This window comes from Gordionus sp. m RMFG-2023, chromosome 1 (genome assembly GCF_954871325.1).
Source record: "Gordionus sp. m RMFG-2023 chromosome 1, tfGorSpeb1-WG-v2, whole genome shotgun sequence".
Classification (NCBI taxonomy): Eukaryota; Metazoa; Nematomorpha; class Gordioida; order Chordodea; family Parachordodidae; genus Gordionus; species Gordionus sp. m RMFG-2023.
In genome coordinates, this window is record NC_088775.1 from 37,116,353 (window position 1) to 37,135,848 (window position 19,496).

At 27.2% G+C, this 19,496-nt stretch overlaps 1 protein-coding gene across 4 annotated transcripts in view; it reads right to left on the reverse strand.

The window, feature by feature from the left end:
- Positions 1–19,496, reverse strand: part of LOC135922531 (THO complex subunit 2-like) — a 107,579-nt gene that overhangs the window by 39,475 nt on the left and 48,608 nt on the right. For 2 of the 4 annotated variants that reach the window (XM_065456905.1, XM_065456904.1), the window contains exons 27-30: positions 11,867–12,122; positions 11,418–11,640; positions 11,300–11,370; positions 10,903–11,232 (exon numbers count right to left, since the gene is read on the reverse strand). In XM_065456905.1, the coding sequence (XP_065312977.1) occupies positions 10,903–11,232; positions 11,300–11,370; positions 11,418–11,640; positions 11,867–12,122 (880 nt within the window). The remainder of the gene's footprint in view (positions 1–10,902; positions 11,233–11,299; positions 11,371–11,417; positions 11,641–11,866; positions 12,123–19,496) is intronic. The other 2 variants (XM_065456906.1, XM_065456907.1) reach the window with 2 other exon arrangements.

Here is a 19,496-nt window from a genome sequence, read left to right on the forward strand (position 1 = left end):
AACAATAAATCAAATTGCTATTAAGAACAAATTAATTTTGTGCTATCACATTTTATCTCTGCCGAAGAAACTATATTGCATTTACATTTCACTTGATAAATGACCATATTAATGATATACTTAACTTTAGCAATACTATGAAACCCAAAAACATGCAGATGAAACTATTTTTACTAAAATAGATAGAATTAAAGAGAAATTTTATAAAGAAAAAACAACAATTACAAATAAATATTGGAGCCAATGTTAGAAGGTGTTTTCGATTAGAAGATGAATCCCACTTATGTAAGTGATAGTGTTTATATTCTCCAGGTCATTCAAAATGGAATCATAATTTGGCGTTAAAAGCTTATATGCTAACTTTGTTAAACATTTACTTGATATCTTCTATTGGCTCCCATTATTAATATTTAATATACTCTAAAAGTTTGAGGTGTGTTTTACATTTTACATATAATATTTGAATATTTAATAAAGAAGCAAATACATAGAAAATTTTTGAAATAAAAAGAGCAAGTTAAAAAAGAAACTTACCCAGGCCAGGTCAAAAAAAAATACCCAGGCCGGTCCGGGCCGTATATTATAAATCCAAATATTAGTGTGGTTATATGGATCGTTTTACACTATCATGACTCTGGTTTTTGGTCGAAAAAATGAACCAGAACCAACCCAACGGGTCAATCTGGTCGACGAAATCCATAGACCCGAGCACCAACCCCAAAACAACTTATAATATTTTTTAGTGAATATTTTGCTCAATCATATTTTTATGCATAGAGGACAAATATTTCAATATTAGCATAGAAATAATTATCTTTAATAATTTTAGATTCCTTTTTTAAAAAAAGTTCTCTTTTTATAATCTGGAAATATTGTATAATTTTTACTTTACTAACAACTCGAGTTGTGATCGTGAACCCAATTTAAAAACTAGAGGACGAGTAGATCAATATTCACATATAATATCATAATAATTAATAATAAAATTCCTTTTTTTATAGATTGTTGTTATCTTGATCTGCAAATATTTTATATTCTCATTGGCAACTCGAGTTGTGATAGTGAACCCAAATTAAAAACTAGACGAGTAGTTTAATATTCACATAGAAATAATTATCGTATTTAAAAATAATTATATAGATTCCTTTTTTTATAACATGTTCTTGTCTTATTTATGTGGGCTAGGTGTGGAATAACTGTCAGCAGGGATGAATCCAATAATATAAAACCTCTTTATCTCAATATAAAAATATACTAAGGGAGACCGGGGTTATATTTATCCATTAAAAATTTATGTGCTATAAAAAATAGATTATGCAAATTTTTCAAAATATTTAAAAGTAGTTTTTTTATTTACATATCTTTATGGTTAATTAATATTTAAGAAAAATGCTGGGTGAAAAAACTATTTCCGGCCTCTCTTGAACCTCGGCATATTGATATAAAAATACCGTTATATTAGATATATCCATTAACAATTGAATATATATAATTTTAGTTATGGTGAACAATTAATATATATATAATTTTATATTTATAACAAAACGATTAATTATAAGTTTTAAAAAAATATAATGGTTTGTCCTTGCAAGAATTTTAGATATAAATTTATTGATAAAATGTAATATCATATTTAAAAATTTAAATCCGATCTGGCACGAAGTTTTTTAACCAGCCCAAAATAAATATTGTGAATTTATATATTATTTTGAAGAAATTTTAGTAAAAATTATGAGGTTTTTTAATAGCTTTTATCTAAGGTTTCAATTGCTTAAAATCAAATATCTAAAAAATTTCATAACTCTCAAATGGGCATATTTGATAAACAAAAATTAAAGATTTTTTGTACAACTCTGAGAGCATGATCCCAAATTTTTAGCGATTTAGAACCTATCCCTTAACATTATATTTTTAATATATTTAAATTTTTAACAAACGGTGGGACATATTTCACCCGGCTTGATTTTTTTATTTTATAAATACACAGGTAGTATAAATATATCCATATAAAAAATAATATTATTTATGATTTAAATATTTTCGCGCGCAAAAAGTTTCATATTTTATCAATCCCGTCCTTTTATTTTATATTATTAAGTACGTATTGTTAATAAGTAATTTCCATAAAGTCTCTGATTTGCAATTAATCTCGCGCAAAGAAAAGGACGGTATTATACAAGTTCCCTGCCCAACCGAAATTAAGGATTACACAACTAATATGACTTGTGTAGATCACTGGAATAACTATAAAGCACTTTATAAAATCCACCATATGGCGAAACATGATGGATGTGCCTTTTCTTCTTTCTAGTCGATGTTAATGTCAATAGTTTGGCGAATCTTAAGTAAAATATTTTGTTTATATTTAATAATTGCATTTTAAAATTCTTAGGTAAGATTTTCAAAATAAATTTGCTATGAAAATTTTTCGGCTAAGAATTATCGAGAACTTTTTATCTCAAAAAATTATTGATTTGAGAGTAATATCATCGTTGCAGACCAATTCAATATCGACCCCTGCAAAATTTCATAAATAAATATGTGGTTGATGATATAATAGTAAAAGTATCGGATCACAATCCCATTAAAATTCTTGCAAGTGATTCTGAACCCCATGGGAAAATAATAAGAAAGCGGTGCCACCACTGTAGCACCAAAAATAACGAAATTAAGACATCCTGTGGTTCTATGTGCAGTATAGCTACATTAAGGTGAAAAGAAATTATCAAAAAATAATTTATAATATATATAAATATAAAACACAGTTAGCAAAAAATGTCCCTCCCCCATTTATAAATTATTTTGCAATTTTATTTTATATCATAAAATTAAATAAATATAAAAAAAAATTAAGACAATCTCAATTATTATTTTATGTCAGCAATAGAGGTTATTTTTAATGTTGAATAAAAATTATTTTTGTTTTTATCTACGGGAGGAGCGTAGGGATAATTATTGTGTTTTTTTATATTTTATTTAAGTTTTTCTTTTAAACCTTGACTCAAATATTTATTATAAATAAATTTCGAAGTGTTTTTTTCTACTATTCATTCAGATAATAATATTAGGAATTAAAATTTCTTTTTCTTATTTATCTATTTTTTATTTTAAATTATTGCCTTTATATAAACTAAATTATATTAAAAAAATGATCACCATATAAACACATTTTTATTAAGTTTGATGATTTAATTATCATCTAAAGTACATTTGCCAATGCATTGAATGATCCTAACACCGTTATTTGCGAGCAAGGAGCAGCTAGAACTACTCGCAAGAGCGTGTATAATTCAGCTTATTAAAATTTGTTGGCTAGCCATAATCCAACATTATTTTGATCGGAAGGAAATTTTTGGTTATTTATTAAGCAATTAATGATCTTCGAGATATCCTTTAGCGAATTAGGGTTTAATAACAAATAAATATATTTCGGCTCAAAATTAAATCAAGCCAACTAACTAGAACCAAATTGGGAATATCAGAGCTAAACCCTGGGCTAACTAATACCAACTCCTGAGCCAACTCATCTAGTAGGCTTGAGGCTTAGCCAATTTTTATGACTTTAGGTAAGATCCCGAAAATTATTAATTAAATAAACATATATTATCGGCATTTTTTTGATGATATATGAATTAAATATCTAAAAGTCGATAAATTCCTATAAGATAATTATTTCGAATTAGATGTTAATTATTGAATTACTCGTCCTCTAGTTTTTAAATTGAGTTATCGATGACAATTCGAGTTTGCGACTCGATTGGCTAGTGTAAAGTAAAAATTATACAATATATTTATCTCAAAATCTAATATTTCCTTTTTTTTAATACGATATTGAACTACTCGTCCTCTAGTTTTTTATTTGGGTTCCCGTTCATAGCTAAGTAAAAGAATGATATTTAGGAAAAATAAAAATGCAAGATTAACTCAGTAGAAAGATTAAAACAGTTTTATGGAACGAAACGTTCTGTATAAAAAACTACCTTTTTTTATTTTATAAGGACAAAATTTATTTGTGAGTAATATCGCTTAGATATATAAAATTTATTTTATTTTAAGCAATTTTTAGAGAAATAAATTTTATTCCTTTTTTTTACCAATCCATATATTGCCCATAAATTTATTGTAATTTTAAATGTTATAAAATAATAAAAAAAGGCTTCGTTGCATTAAAATATAACGATATCTATCACTTTATAAATATATACTTGCTTTAATTTTTTGTTTCCCACTCAAATTATTGAATGGAATATTATAAATTCAGTTAATAAGCAATAAAAAAATTGGAAGTCCTAGTCATTAAAAATTTATACTTTCTACAAAACAAAAGATGTCCATATAACAAAAAATTTCCATTTTTGTCTAATTTAGTTTTTAATTAATAACTAATTATTTAATATCTGAAAAAGGTTAAAATGATTTTTTTGCACCTTTTACCCTTGATATTCTCTGATATTATAAAAACCGTCGATTTGACATGGAAGGACTATGTACTTTTTTTAAATATCATTGATCATTATATATTATATAGACAATTGCATAAACATAAAAGTGATGTTCATATTCTCCTAAACACTCCTAACATTGGGTCCATATTTAGTGATTTGCTAATAAAGTACATCATTTATAAAAGTATAGTGTAAAAGTAATGTTGTTTCTTCGTCAGTAAAAGATATTTTTTAGGATTTAAAATCTGTCAGGGGGTTTTCGTATAAAAAAACTACCTTAGATTTTGAGATTTTGATCAAGCTTATTTAATATTATGATAAAAGGTCCAAGCGTTTTAACAAATTTCATGACCAAATGTTGATTAAAGTTTTTTTATAGCTAAAAATTAGATATAAATATTATAGTATAGAGTAACGAACTACTTATAGCATGCTACATTTTGCCAAATAGCCACTACCACTAGCAACAATACTTTTAAAAAATATAAAATTCATATATTATATTTATTATTTAATTTTGAAATTGATATTATAATCTCTAACCATTTGGTGTAAAATATTCAAAATGTCTACAAAGCTGGATATAAATCTGAGTCAAACACAGATAATATTAAAGAAATTACATTAAGAATATGATAATCTTGATAAAAAAAATATCAATTTTCTTTTTCCAAAATTTAAAAAATATTTTCAGCTTGAAATTTAAGTGTTTAATGCAAGAAAATTATATCCCCTAATAAATAAAACAGTTATAACATTAAGAAAAAACACCTTAACCCTTTCGGTGGCGGTAGTGCAAATATAAAACCACCTTACGACCTTTATATCTTCTAAAGGAGTTAATCATATAAAATGAAACCACCACGAATATATATTAAAAGATATTCTTTTTCATATGTTTGTGGAGGAGTTATTTTTTAATTTTTTTTCGCGCATTTATTTCAAAATACGTTTTCAACGGGCATTTTTCTTAAAATTCTAAATTTAATTATAAGTAAGTATATTCATCAAATATTTTTTAAATATATATATTCCTCACTATATTATCTATCTTTCTAATATTTATTTTTCCTCAAATAAATAATATTTATATATTATTTTGATCTTTTTAATGTGGTATATTAAACTAACCATTGCCACTTTACAACAATATTTTTAAAATAATTGATAAATTTTGCAAATTCATTTAGCAATAATTTTAGCTTGTTATATGGATGATTATCTGGATATTCCATCTGAAGATTCTTCGTTATACTCATTCACTGATACCGAAGATGACTATGAATCAGATACACGTTATCAAATCGAAATTGATGACAATGACAAGTCGGAACAAGTTATGAATGATCCATTGGCGTACGCAGCGGGGGAGGGGGCAGGGGAACAAATCCCCCCCCCAAAGCCAAAATGCAGATGCCGGACATATTTTTCAAAAATATTAATTTTTATATTTTATTGTAATTATTTATATCTATTTCTTTTTAAATTTTTATATTATTACCTTTTTCATTTACTAATTTACTTTATCAATTAATTTCATTTTCAAGTTTTCCTTGTGGCGTAATATTTATCTATTATTTTTAAATTTCCCGGTATTATAATTTTCAAATTTCTAGTCATGGATATTAGACTTTTTTTAAAAACTCTGAAGGTGAAAATCATGCCAAAAAGTATAGTATGATAATTTAAATAACAAAAGCTGTGAACTGATGATTTCCTCAAAAGAATCAATTCAAAAGGGGAATATGATTCCCATTTCATCAATAATTGATAAAAATAGGGTTAAAATTGCAAAAGAAAATAGAGGCAAGATAAAACTAACTATTGAGGCTATTTTATATTGTGGCTTGCAAGGCCTAGCACTTCGTGGCCACAAGGATTCAGGAAGCTTAAATTTTAATAATACGAAGGTAACTTCCGTGGACTTTTAAAATTTAAAGCATTAGGAGATCCTGTATTAATGGAGAGCCTCGTCAGTACCAATAAAAATGCTACTTATCTCAGCCCTAGGATATAAAATGAGATAATTGATATTTGCAACAATATCATTTTAGAAAAATTGATTGTTGAAATCAATTCTGCCCCATGCTCAATTTTTGCAGATGAGACTACGGACATTGCTGGCATTGAGCAGATGTCGTTGTGTGCGCGATATGTAAATACTCATAAAAACATTATCAGGGAAATGTTTCTCCAATTTATTCCTGTTTCAAGCATGACTGGGTCTGCTTTTGATGTAATATTTGTGAATTTTAAAAAATTAAAAGTAATAATTAATCTTATTATATATTTATTTTAAAGAATATAGCTAAATATAAATATGATACGTGGGAAAGGGTATGATGGAGCACGTGCAATGAGTGGACAATTCAATGGGCTTCAGACATTTATTAAAAAAAAATGCCCAAAAGCTATATATGTCCACTGTGCTGCCCATTCACTCAACTTAGCAATATCGGATTAATGTTCTTTACCATTGATATCAAATTGCTTAGGTTTTTAATTATTAAATTAAATTTTTTATATTTATATCAGGTAAAATATCTAGCATCTATGAGATATTTAGATACCCCAAGCGTCAAAATATTTTGAACAGAATTATATCTGAAACTCCTTGCCCAACAAGGAGAAAAAAAATGCAAAAAGTTTGTCCAACAAGATGGAGTCTATAGAAATATCACAATGTCTGAAAAAGATATTTCTTCAGAAGCAAGCAAGTTACTGGATTCAATACTTATACCAAATTTTTTTTTCGCATTAGAATGTATTAATAAATTATTTAATTATACAACTATTTTATGTAATACTTTTCAAAAACCTGATAATGATTTGATTGAGATGATGAGAATAGCAGAGACAATTTTATTAGAACTCAAAGAAATTAGAGCTAATGCTGATGAGGAATTTCATATTTTATATGTTAATGTTGAATCAAAAGCAGAGCTATAGGAGTTCAATATTTGTCTCCCTCGACTTACAGTAAGGCAAACTTATCGTCCAAATATTAATATAGGGTCAATAGAAGAATATTATAAAATAAATTATACCTCTTTTGGATACATTTATAACCCAAGTAAATGAAAGGTTTTTAATTTATCAAGAAACACTTATCAATCTGTAGATATTACTTCCGCAAAAGCCCTCTGAACCTTTTTCAGGTGGTGATAGAAAAAAAATAAAATATTTGGAAGATTTTTATCATGAAGACATTAATGTATCTCATGATGCTTTATTAGCTGAATGCCAACTATGGTATAAAAGATTAACTATGGTTGATATAGTCCCAAAAATGCTATGATGCTTTGCATCATTTTAAACATCTTTTAGATTATTTTCCCAATATATTGAAATTATTATAGATATTAGCAACTCTTCCCATTAGTACTACAACTAATGAGAGAACATTCTCTTCTTCGAGAAGATTAAAAACGTACCTAAGAAGTACAACTTCTGAAAGTAGGTTGAATGGTCTGGCCCTTTTGAATATTCATAGGCATTTGAAGCCAAACACGGATGAGATAATTGAAAAATTAGCTCCCTCCCAACGAAGATTGGATTTATTATAAAAATATAATGTTTCTATAATATTTTTTGTGCTATCATTTTTTAATGTCTTATATATTTTTCTTTTACATAAAAAATATAATTATTCATATTTCCAACATTTAGATTTTTTATACTTTATATATAAATTTTAAAAGCTCAAAAAAATTAAAATTTTTATTATGGATTATTTATTTTATAGTCATCATATCCTGGTTATATCCACTTAATATTTTATAATTCAGATTTATTTAAAGTATTTATATGCCGCCGGTTATATGCGTTTAATATTTTTTAAATCAAATTTATTTTTATATATTGGTTTATATATTTAATTTTTTATAATTCATATTAATTTAAATTTGTATATTAGAAATAGTTATTAGTCCTAATAAATTTATGCTTGATATTTTTAAATAACAATAATTTTATTTTAAAAAATTTTAATTATCCCCCCCCCTACACCAAATTCCTGCGTATGCTACTGGAATGATCAATCTGGTACAAACCATAATAATCCTATCTGGTGCAAAAAATATTTTTCAGAACCAGTATTAGAATTTGATAAAATATCAGGTCCAATATCATCCCTAAAAAAAGACCCATTGTATCCATCTGATATATATAAAATTTATTAATGATTCATTAATAAATACAATTACATTCAATACCAATTTATATGCCCAACAAAAAAATATTAAATATCAACCAACAACTCCTACAGAAATAAGAAAATTTTTATGTCTTCATATACTTTTTGGAATTAAAAATATGGCAAATTACAAAGATTATTGGAGTTCTAAACCAGAATTCCATGACAATTTCGTTTCATCCATAATGAAAATAAACGTTTTATTTGGCTTATGAGCCACATCCATATAAATGACAATATATTAGAACCATCAAGAAATGATGAAAATTATGATAGATTATACAAAATAAGACCATTCATTGATAATATCCGTTCCTCTTGCTTAAAATATTTTCTTCCCTCGGAATATCAAGCAATTGACGAAGGAATGATTAGGTTCAAAGGCCGTATAGGATTTAGGCAATATATGCCTAAGAAACCTACTAAACGCGGTTTCAAGGTAATATGTGAATTTTGTCATTATTAATTTCGACTAAACTATATTTTTAGGTATGGATGAGGTGTGATAATTCAGGATATATGAATGATTTTAATATCTATACTGGGAAAAATAAAGAGGTTGAAAGTAATCTAGGTTATAATATTGTAACACAGTTTTGCGAAGGACTTCAAAATCATAAAATATTTTTCGATAATTATTTTACTAGTTATACTCTATTATCCGATTTAAAAAAGAAAGGTATATATGCTACCGGAACATTAAACAAAAATAGGAGATATTTGCCCATAAAGAATATGGAAACAAAATTAACAAGAGGTGAGTTTGACTGGAGAAGTGATAAAAATACGATAAGTATAATTAAATGGCGAGATAATTGGGAAGTATTTATAATGTCTAATTATATTGATCCGAGATCAGTGGATACTGTGAAGAGAAAAAATAAAAAAGGGGAAGTATTTGACGTAAAATGTCCAATGATGATAAAGATATATAATAAATTTATGGGGTCTGTTGACCATTTCGACCATTTAAAGTCTTTATATGAAATCTCGCGAAAGTGGCGAAAATGGTGGCTGGCAATATTCTTTTGGCTGATTGATGCGGCAATTATCAATTCATTCATAATCTACAATATTCTTACAGATAATAAACTCTCATTGAAAGAATTCCGAAGACAAATAATTGCTAGTGAATTGGCACACTGCAAAAATGTTGATAGGGATGATAATATTGAGAATGATAAAAATTATATATCAATGCAAAGAAAAAATAATAAGCCTTATATCCTTCCAGAAATTAGACTAAAAAACTCAGCTCATCAACCTCAGACAGGAACCTCCAGAAAGTGTGCCCACTGTAGTACAAAGTTAAATCCCAGAAGAACAAGGTGGTCGTGTAAATCATGCAACGTACCACTATGTCTAAATAAAAATAGAAACTGTTTCGAAAGTTTTCATAATGTGTCTATGATATGAATTTGAAACCATCAGAGAGAGCCGCCATTTTAAATTTAAAAAAATTTTTTTGTGGGTTTCATATTATACTATACATGAAACAATAAATTACTAAATATCGTTGCATCATATTAATTTTATCAGGGAACCTAAAGAGTTAAGGTATTATTTATTTTTAGAATGTTCATGTCAACCAAAGATAGAAAAATATCTGAATAATTTTGGTATAGAGGTGGCAATACCCCAAAAAATGAATTTAATTTAAATCACATTAATTAATCTTAGTATATATTCAAATGTTTTTCAGAAACTGACTGATAAAGTCATTGTCAATTTTATCACTGATATAGTTCAGCCAATATCCTTGGGTGATTTCCATTATTTATTTTGTATAAATTCTTTTGTAATCAATAATTGAATTTTTAAAGTATTTATAAATGTTGATTTAAATATACATTTACATTATAATAAAAAAATAAAACAATTTGTAGCGTACTATTTTATTGAATAAGTAGTGGTGACACTATCTTTTTTGGCAAATAGTAAGTCGTAGCATTCTACTTTTAAAAGTAGGGTTTTTCAACAACACTGATAAATATATAAAATAAAGCTTTCGCTAAACTTACTGTGAAAAAGAACGGGTTGAATCATTCTTTTATTAGAATAACAATCTATAACCGTTTTAAAGTTTAAAAAATTATTAATTAAATTTATAAATTATAATATTTAAATAACTGAAAAACTTTTTAAAAAAAATGTGTTGGCTGTATACTGCCAATACATTTCCTCAATTGGCGGCTTTGGCCTTTTCGCCCTCATGAGGCACACAGGTATAAGTAAAAATAAGTATTTATTAAATCAACAAACTAATTCCAATCTCTTGCAAGAAATGCGAAGGATTAGATTGAACAGCAGCTTGAAAGTCAGGGGAATTAGATCGAGCCTTGGAATTCATGGAATGAACTTTGTAGTCACTATTTATGCCCGAATTTCTGCGATCTTCTGCCAAATTAATAGACTTTGAATTCTGTCGAGGTATGGGAACGTGAATAGGTTTATCTAAACCATCCGTTATTTTATCCTTTTCTCTACTGCCGTGAGTAGGTGTGTAATTTGTGTTTAAATTTCGCTTTGGAGTTATTAAGGGGGATTTTTGAGCCATTTTTATATAATCTAAACCTGTTTGAAGGTCTAAACCTGTTTGAAGGTGTACGTTGAGATAAGGGTGTAAATGGTAATATTGGATTTTGATTTTTAAATAAACCTGTGATTCCATCATTGCTGAAGCTTTTTTGGGGGGATAATAACCTTTTCAACACATCGGCATTTGTTACCCTATTAACAATTATAAAATAATGCAGCATATATGATAATTTATTTACTCTTTAGCGTTGACTTTAAAGACATCTGTCGGTTTTTCCTTAGCCACATCCTTATGACTGGAATCTTGATTTGTCTCTTTATGCACAAGAGGCATCATTCCATTTTGACTTGGAGGGGTTGGCACCAATTTATGTTTTTCTGCAATGTCTGTTATAATAGGACTAGCTTTCTTGATGGTTAGCTTTTCAACGTGGGTATCGGCTAATGTTTTCGTTGGTTTTACTAAGAATATACATCAAATATTACAATGTTTGTGTTTTAAACAAAATAATGTACACCCTATTTGGGAGTGTCGTTTGTTTATTATTCAAAAATCATGGGAATGATGATATAGAAATCGAAAACTTTGGGGATATAAATTCGCAAAATTTGAATTCAATATTTAAAAAAAAGATTTCTTATTGAAATCAATGTTTCCAATAATAGAAGTATATTTTTAAAATTGTACTGGCAGCAGGTGATGAGGCAATGTTATTTGGAGTCTTTTCGGTCGCTTTATTTAAGGGGTTATCAGGGAGAGAAGAATTATCGATTGGTTGATCGTTATTATTGGTTTTGGTAACAACATTATTAATAGTACTAAGTAAATCGTTAACAAGGCTATTATTACTTTTGACACATTTGTCTTTACTCGCGGCAGCTACCATATTGCTAGGTGGGTTGTTATTACTTTTGAGTTTGTCTTGTTTATGACTCGAAGCAGGCTGTTAAAAAATATACAATTTCAAATATATATTATTATAATATATAAAAAAGAAAAGAGCCAATAAAATTTATACAATATTTGACAAATGTGATCATAACTTCATTTTAAACCTGTAATTATAAAAGACATATATTATTTCGCTCAGAATAAAAGGCTAACACTCAGAATTAAAAATACAATTTAATAAATTTTTTTCCAATCTCCCAGCAAATAGAAATTGTTCAAAATTTATATACTATTTAAAATGTTTTATATTTTTAGGTGCATTTAGCTTAAGTGTTCTTACCTTACATTATTTATTAATTTTTGAGTCGTAAAATTATAAACATCGCTTGAAGTTTTTGAGTTTAAGGAGGTAAATTTTTCCCAAAAAAAATATCTCAGCAAGGGTATCAAATGAATATAAAAAATGTAGAGCTATTAAAATTAATCATCACTACTCAGGTTCAAGTCAAGAGGGAAAATATCAGTCTTGTTACATTTTTCCAAAAAACTCCCGCCCTTCCTTTTTAAAAATGAGGAGCGGGAGCGGGAGTAGCTCCTTTTAGGGCTGGAGCGGAGGAGCAAATTATATTATTTTTTAAATATTAATAATATTTGTTAATTAAAATTTAATGAAAATAAAATTTTATTTTATTTAAATTTATTCATTATTAAATGTTGAGCCGAGTTTTATATTGATTTTTCATCTAATCATTTGAAACATTAAACATCAGTTTTTCCTTTTTATATTGAAAATTTTTTGAAAAATCTTGTAAGTCATATTAATATTCATTTTATAGATATATAATAAAAAATAGTTTTAGATATTATGGATTTAGAGATCATAGAAGAAGAAACCGAATTTCCATTTCCACCATACAAAAAATATTTCAAGCTTATAGATGATACAGATGATAAAGTCAACTTAAAGGCGAAATGCCTATTGTGCATTAACAACAAAATGATTTCTTTCTCTAAAATCAGCAGCTTTAATTTAAAAAAACACCTTAAGGTAAAATCAATATTTCTTTATTTTATAATAATTTTTTTTAAAATGGTTTTAATTATTTTTGGGCAATTCATTACATTAGTTGAGCTTGGGTTGTCAGATATGATGCTTTTTTATATTTATTTTAATTTTCTCATTACTTGTTCAACCTCCTTTTTATACATTTTTTTTCTAAATTTAAAGTATTTTTTTAAATTGAATTGTAACATCCAAATTTAAAATATACATTTTATTATGGTAAAATTTATATTTTATTTAATTTTAATTTGATTTTTTCTTATTTTATTTTGATCAATAAACTTGGAAAATAATTATTTATTTTTATTTTATATTAATAAAATAAGTAAAACAAAATAATAAAAAAAAAATTAAGTACCTAAAAAGATATTTATACTGCTCATTAAATATTTGTCAATTTCTTATTTAAAAAATCTACCTTAATAATTTGATGTTTTAGATTATCAGTTAAAAATAAAGTTGATTTTTATAAAATAAATTTTAATTTAATTTATAAATTTATATTTAGAGAGTACATGATAATCAATCAATATTCAAAAATTGAAAATCATATCAATAGTTATAATAAAAAAGATATTAGCCAAAATATAAAGTCTTCCTCTTCTGAGAAAAAACAGTCAATATTAAATTTTAGTCAAAAAACATATGAACCTACAAAAACTGAAGGAGATAATGCAATCATTGATTATGTCATTGAGACACTAGTTCCTTTATCAACTGTAGATAATCCTAGCTTTGTCAAAATGATAAAAACGTTTTCCCCTTCAGCAAAGGTAATGTGACGCCAAACACTAATAGCAAAGATAGGTTTGCGTTATGATAAAATGATGGATGATATTATAGAAATGCTTTCTGGAGTATCTTATGTGTGTACCACAGCTGATTGCTGGAGTGGATTTAGAAGGTAGTGCCTAATTACTATTTTTGAACAATTCCATGAATTAAAAAATATTTATATTAACAATACCCCGCTTCCCTCTAGTGCTCCTGTGGAGCGCCTATTTAGTATCGCAAAACAGGTCTTAGGGGAGAAGCGTGGGTGTTTGTTAGATTCTAATTTAGAAAATTTATTACTTTTAAAAGCTAATAAAAGATTATAAATATTTTGATTATCATATAATATAAATAAAACGTTTTGATAAAAAAATATGATTTTGTTTCGTGTACCTTCTAAAAAAATGAAAATCAAAGGAGCGGTTATGGAGTGGCACTCCATTAGTTGGAGCGGGAGTGGGAGTTCGCTCCTTTTGAGAAGGTAGGAGCGGGAGTCGCAACTTTTAAAAAGGAGCGTTAACAAGACTGGAAAATATAAATTGTTTATAAAAATATTTTGACAATGGTATCAAATGATAGCTAATAAAAAGATTATTTGATGCTAATATCGCTCAAGTGGTTGTGTCAAGGTCATGGGGGTTAACCCGTTACTAGTTAACGGTGCATATATGCACCACCTCCTATATACCTTATTTTAACATAGTAGTTTTTATTTTAAAAAATAATAAAAAAGATTTTTATATAGTTCAGACATTGTACTTCAAAACTGGAAAAGAAAAATATGAAAAAAATATTTTTTTATGTCCCTAAGAAACCCTCAAACTTTGCGAATTTATGAGGTCTAAAATGCAAAATTTTTTAAGTGATCTCACAAGCATATTATAAAATTATTTCGATGAAAACTAGTGTGTATATATTCTTTATAGATATATCAATATTTATCAATCATTTTTGAATTTTTAAATAATTAAAATTTTAATAGGTAACCACATAAAGTTGACTGGTGCATATATGCACCGTTAACCATCTAGCAGTATAAATTATTTAAAAAATTCAAACAAATGAAATTTAACATAATGAATTATAATTTTTTATATTAAAACCACTACCGTCACTAAGGGTGGGGGGAGGAGGGGTGGGTGGCTCGAGCCCCCTAAGAATTTTTTTAAAAAAATTTTATACCCAAAAAAAGACCTTTTGAAAATAATTTAAAAATTTTTTTTAGCCCCCTGAGATTAAATCGAATAATATATTGTTCCTATTATAATTTTTTATCCCGATCAAATTATATGAAATTATTAGGTTCATAAATATTCAAAAGTTTAAAATTATTTTTAGCCTCTTCCTTTCTGAAGATTTTATTTTATTTATATAAAATATTATGCACCTGTTTTGTCAATTCAATCAAAATTATCAAAATAATAGATGACTAATAAAAAAATCAAGATTCTACGAAAATAATTTGTCTAGATATTTAATTTTTAATAAAATTTTTTAATGAAACGTTTTCTAACAATTGAACAAACGCTTGCTCAACTTTTTGAAGAGGAACCAATTGAAGAAAGAGATATGGTTATAATTCCGCCAAACCCCTCTGCAGTTAGTGATGAAGAAGATTTCGATGAAAATGACTTAACAAATGTCGGAGTTTTGCCTTCAGATACAGCTGGAGAATTGGAGATTCATAATTCAGTTGATGACGACCTTCCAGAACCATATTCTACAAGAAGCTATTCTCGAATTTCTCACAATTTAAAATGGAGAAAAACGGATGCAATATATTCTTCAAGTCCTTTCAATGGATAAAAGGAAGATGTAATAAAACTTGAAAATGATTTACATGGTAAAAGTCCATCAGATATATTTTCTTTAATTTTCGACGAAGACTTATATTCACTAATTGTAAAACAAAGTAATATTTATGCTAAACAAATGAATAGACCTAACATATGCATAACCATCCAAGATATTCAGAGATTTATTGGAATTCTATTATTTACTGGATATCATTCTCTCCCACAAGAAAGAATGTACTGGTCTAATGATAGCGATATTTCTATTCCAATAATCCGGGATACAATGACCCAATTACAATTTCGAAATTTGAAATATAATATCCATTTGGCAGACAATACTAAAATAGATATACATGATAGATTTTATAAAGTTAGGCCTTACATTAATATATTGAATAATAAATTTCAGCAATTCGGAATTTTCAAACATCATTTATCAATAGATGAACAGATGATACCATATCGAGGAAGACATTCTTGCAAAATGTTCATAAAAGGAAAACCAATTAGATTCGGATACAAGTCTTGGATATTGGCTTCTTCCGACGGTTGCGTATTCTCATTTGATATATATCAAGGAAAAAGCGAAAATAAATATGAATATGGATTAGGTGGAAATGTAATCATAAAATTATTAAATTGCAAAAACCAAATTATCATAAAATATATTTTGATAATTTCTTTACATCATTTAAACTCTTGTCATACTTAAAACAAATGGGATATTTTGCAACTGGAACTGTGAGGGACAATAGAATAGAGCATTGCCCAGTTGAATCTATAAAGGTTGTAGCAAAAAAAGAAAGAGGATATTATGATTATAGGTTTGAAAAATTAAACGAAATATTTGTAGTTCGTTGGAATGATAATTCGGTGGTGACCGTTGCATCGACATGCCACACTATCTCTTTGCTTTCTAATGTTTCAAGGTATTCTAAGAAAATATAAAATAAAAATTCCTCAGCCAAATATGGTAACTGCTTATAACAAACACATGGGTGGAGTTGATCTATGTGATAATCTAATATCTACATATAGAATAAAAATAAGAGGAAAAAAATGGTGGTGGCCAATATTCACCAATTTTATTGATGTAGCTTTGGTAAATTCATGGAAAATCTGGAAATTCGCGAATCGAGATGACAAGAAGAGTTTCTTGCATTTAGACGAGAAGTTACTAATTACCTCCTTCGATCGCCAGTAAAAATAGAAAAAAATTCAAGTACAGGTCACGCCAGCCAGTTTGCATTACAGTGTGAAAACCCTATTGATTCATCTGGACATTATTTATCCAAAATTATAGATGGAAAAAGACGAAGATGCAGATATTGCCATACGCACTCAAGATATATGTGCCAAACATGTCAAATCGCACTCCATATGTTTCAAGGATTTTCATAATATATAAACATTTTCTCGTTTTTATTATATACAAAAAAAGAATAAAGATATTTGTTGTTTTTTGATCTTATAGTATTTTATATAATTTTTATCTTTTTTAACCTCTTAATGGTTAACGGTGCATATATGCACCAGGCTAGATTTTCTATTTAGGATTATTTTTTTTGGCTGATTTTTTTAGAATATCATATTTGAGCATTAATCAATATAATTTGAAAAAATTGAGCATTTTTATCCACTAGAAAAATCTTGACCATTAATGGGTTAAAAACCTGCTCTAATAAAAGGACATATCGAATAAATGGTTGCCAATAGTGTTAAACGGCCTGATCTTTAAAATGGCGCGATTAAGATTTAAGCCTAAATAATATCATATAAGCCTGGGAATTTTATTCATAGGTGCCAGAAATGTTTGGAGCTCTATTTGGCAAATCTTGATGGTTTATATAACATTATTTTAGGTTATTCGGGCCATTTTTAAAAATCCCAAATCGGGCCGTTTAACATAAGTTGTTACCATCACTTTGTCTCAGGAAAAAGTTTATAGGTATCAATGAAAGCTAATAAAAGAATGTTTACATTATGTTTCAAGATGAGTATTAGTAAGGGTGGATAATAATTTTACTATCACGACATGGTAATCAAAATAAAAAGATCTTTCAATACTTATATACATCCGTATCATTAAATAAATCAAAAGATCAAATTTTTCAAAGAAACCTTTTGAATAAAACATCCTTGCATATGGATAAATAAAAAAATATCTTTGGATTGCTCTTTTAATCAACATTTTTAATCTTCTGATCTAGCTTGTGTTAGGGAAGGGGGTATGTTAACTATTTTAAACATGAGCATCAAGCGAGACATTTTTTGAATTAATTGTTAAAATAAAAAAAAATTCAATTAAAAATAATTTCTTTTCATATTAAATGAAGTAATTAAAAATATCTTATAAACTATGTATAAAAAACATATTAGAAATAGTAATATAACTTAAGATACATATCAAAAAATGGGAAAAATATGAACATTAAAAAAAGTTAAAAAAAGTCACCTACATCTGACGACGGCCAGGAATGTTCAAATAATTAAAGTAAAATTTCAAAGCTGATTTGTTGTGTGATCAAAAAAGTCCTCGAAATTTTTTTATGGCCTTTTTAACTGATTCGTTTGACTAAAGATTTAGCCTTTTTCCGAATGAACAGTTTGTTGGTACCACAATCACTGTTTTGGATAGATGTGAATATTTTTGTGATTTTCTTTTCTCGGCAATACCTAGTGGATCATTATTATTAGAAAGCGCAAAAATATAAGATAAATTCCCAATACATATTTGCCAATATCCCAGAGAATTAAAATATGTCCATCAGGACGTGCATTATTGATTACTGAAGCATCTCGCGGTTCTAGATGTGAAGGAATCGGCTTTAAATAATAAATTTTAATTTTTTTTCATGTGTTATGTATTTGTATCTTAGAAAAATACAAGGGTGGCATTTATAGGGTTGAGATGTTTTTACCCCTAACCTATGGCATTGGCGTCTGTAAGAAGTGATCTTGTAGATTTCTTGCGGATTATGACACAATAGCTGCATCCCAATCCTTTTGTGAACTTATGTGCGATAATTTTTTCCCTCTATTACGTTTACTTGCCAGCAAGATGCAAGATTAAGTAACAAATCTTTGAATAGTTTGATTAGACTCAGAATATATGTTCAGGGTTACTAATGGAAGATGATATGAATGGAAATTGATAGGGTAAAGGAGTTCACAATGCATATCGATCTGAGAGTGGGTCAGGACTTCTACGCTCTCCTAAGCCAATGACAATATTACCCCCTACCACCTCAAAAAATCTTACCCCTTATAAATTTATATTCTAAATACAAGAGAAGATACCTTTTAAACGAAGTAGATACATATGCAAAAATTAGATCTAATTATAGATACATATTTTAAAAACGTATCTGGGTGCAGATACAATTTTTAATCTACATATGTAAGGTGTGCATACTGCTTAATTTAGGATTCTCTTGTTAAAATTCAAATTTCGAAGTGAGCTAAAAAATTATTGAGCTGATGTCACATCTATATATAAAATAGGGATGTACCGATATTTTATATCGGATCGGATCGGGCCGATATTTCGCTCATTTTAAAATATCGGTTATCGGCAAATATTATAAAATTTTCCGATCCGATATAAAATGGCGCTTTTAACAAAATTTAAAAAAAATTATATCTAAAAAACCATTTATTTTTATAAATAAAATCGAAATACATTTTTATGTTTATTTTTTTTAATAGAAATAATTAGTTAATAAACATTCTGCAATATAGTTATTTTTTTCGCATCCTGTTTAAAAAAGTGTTCATTAATATCTTCAGTATC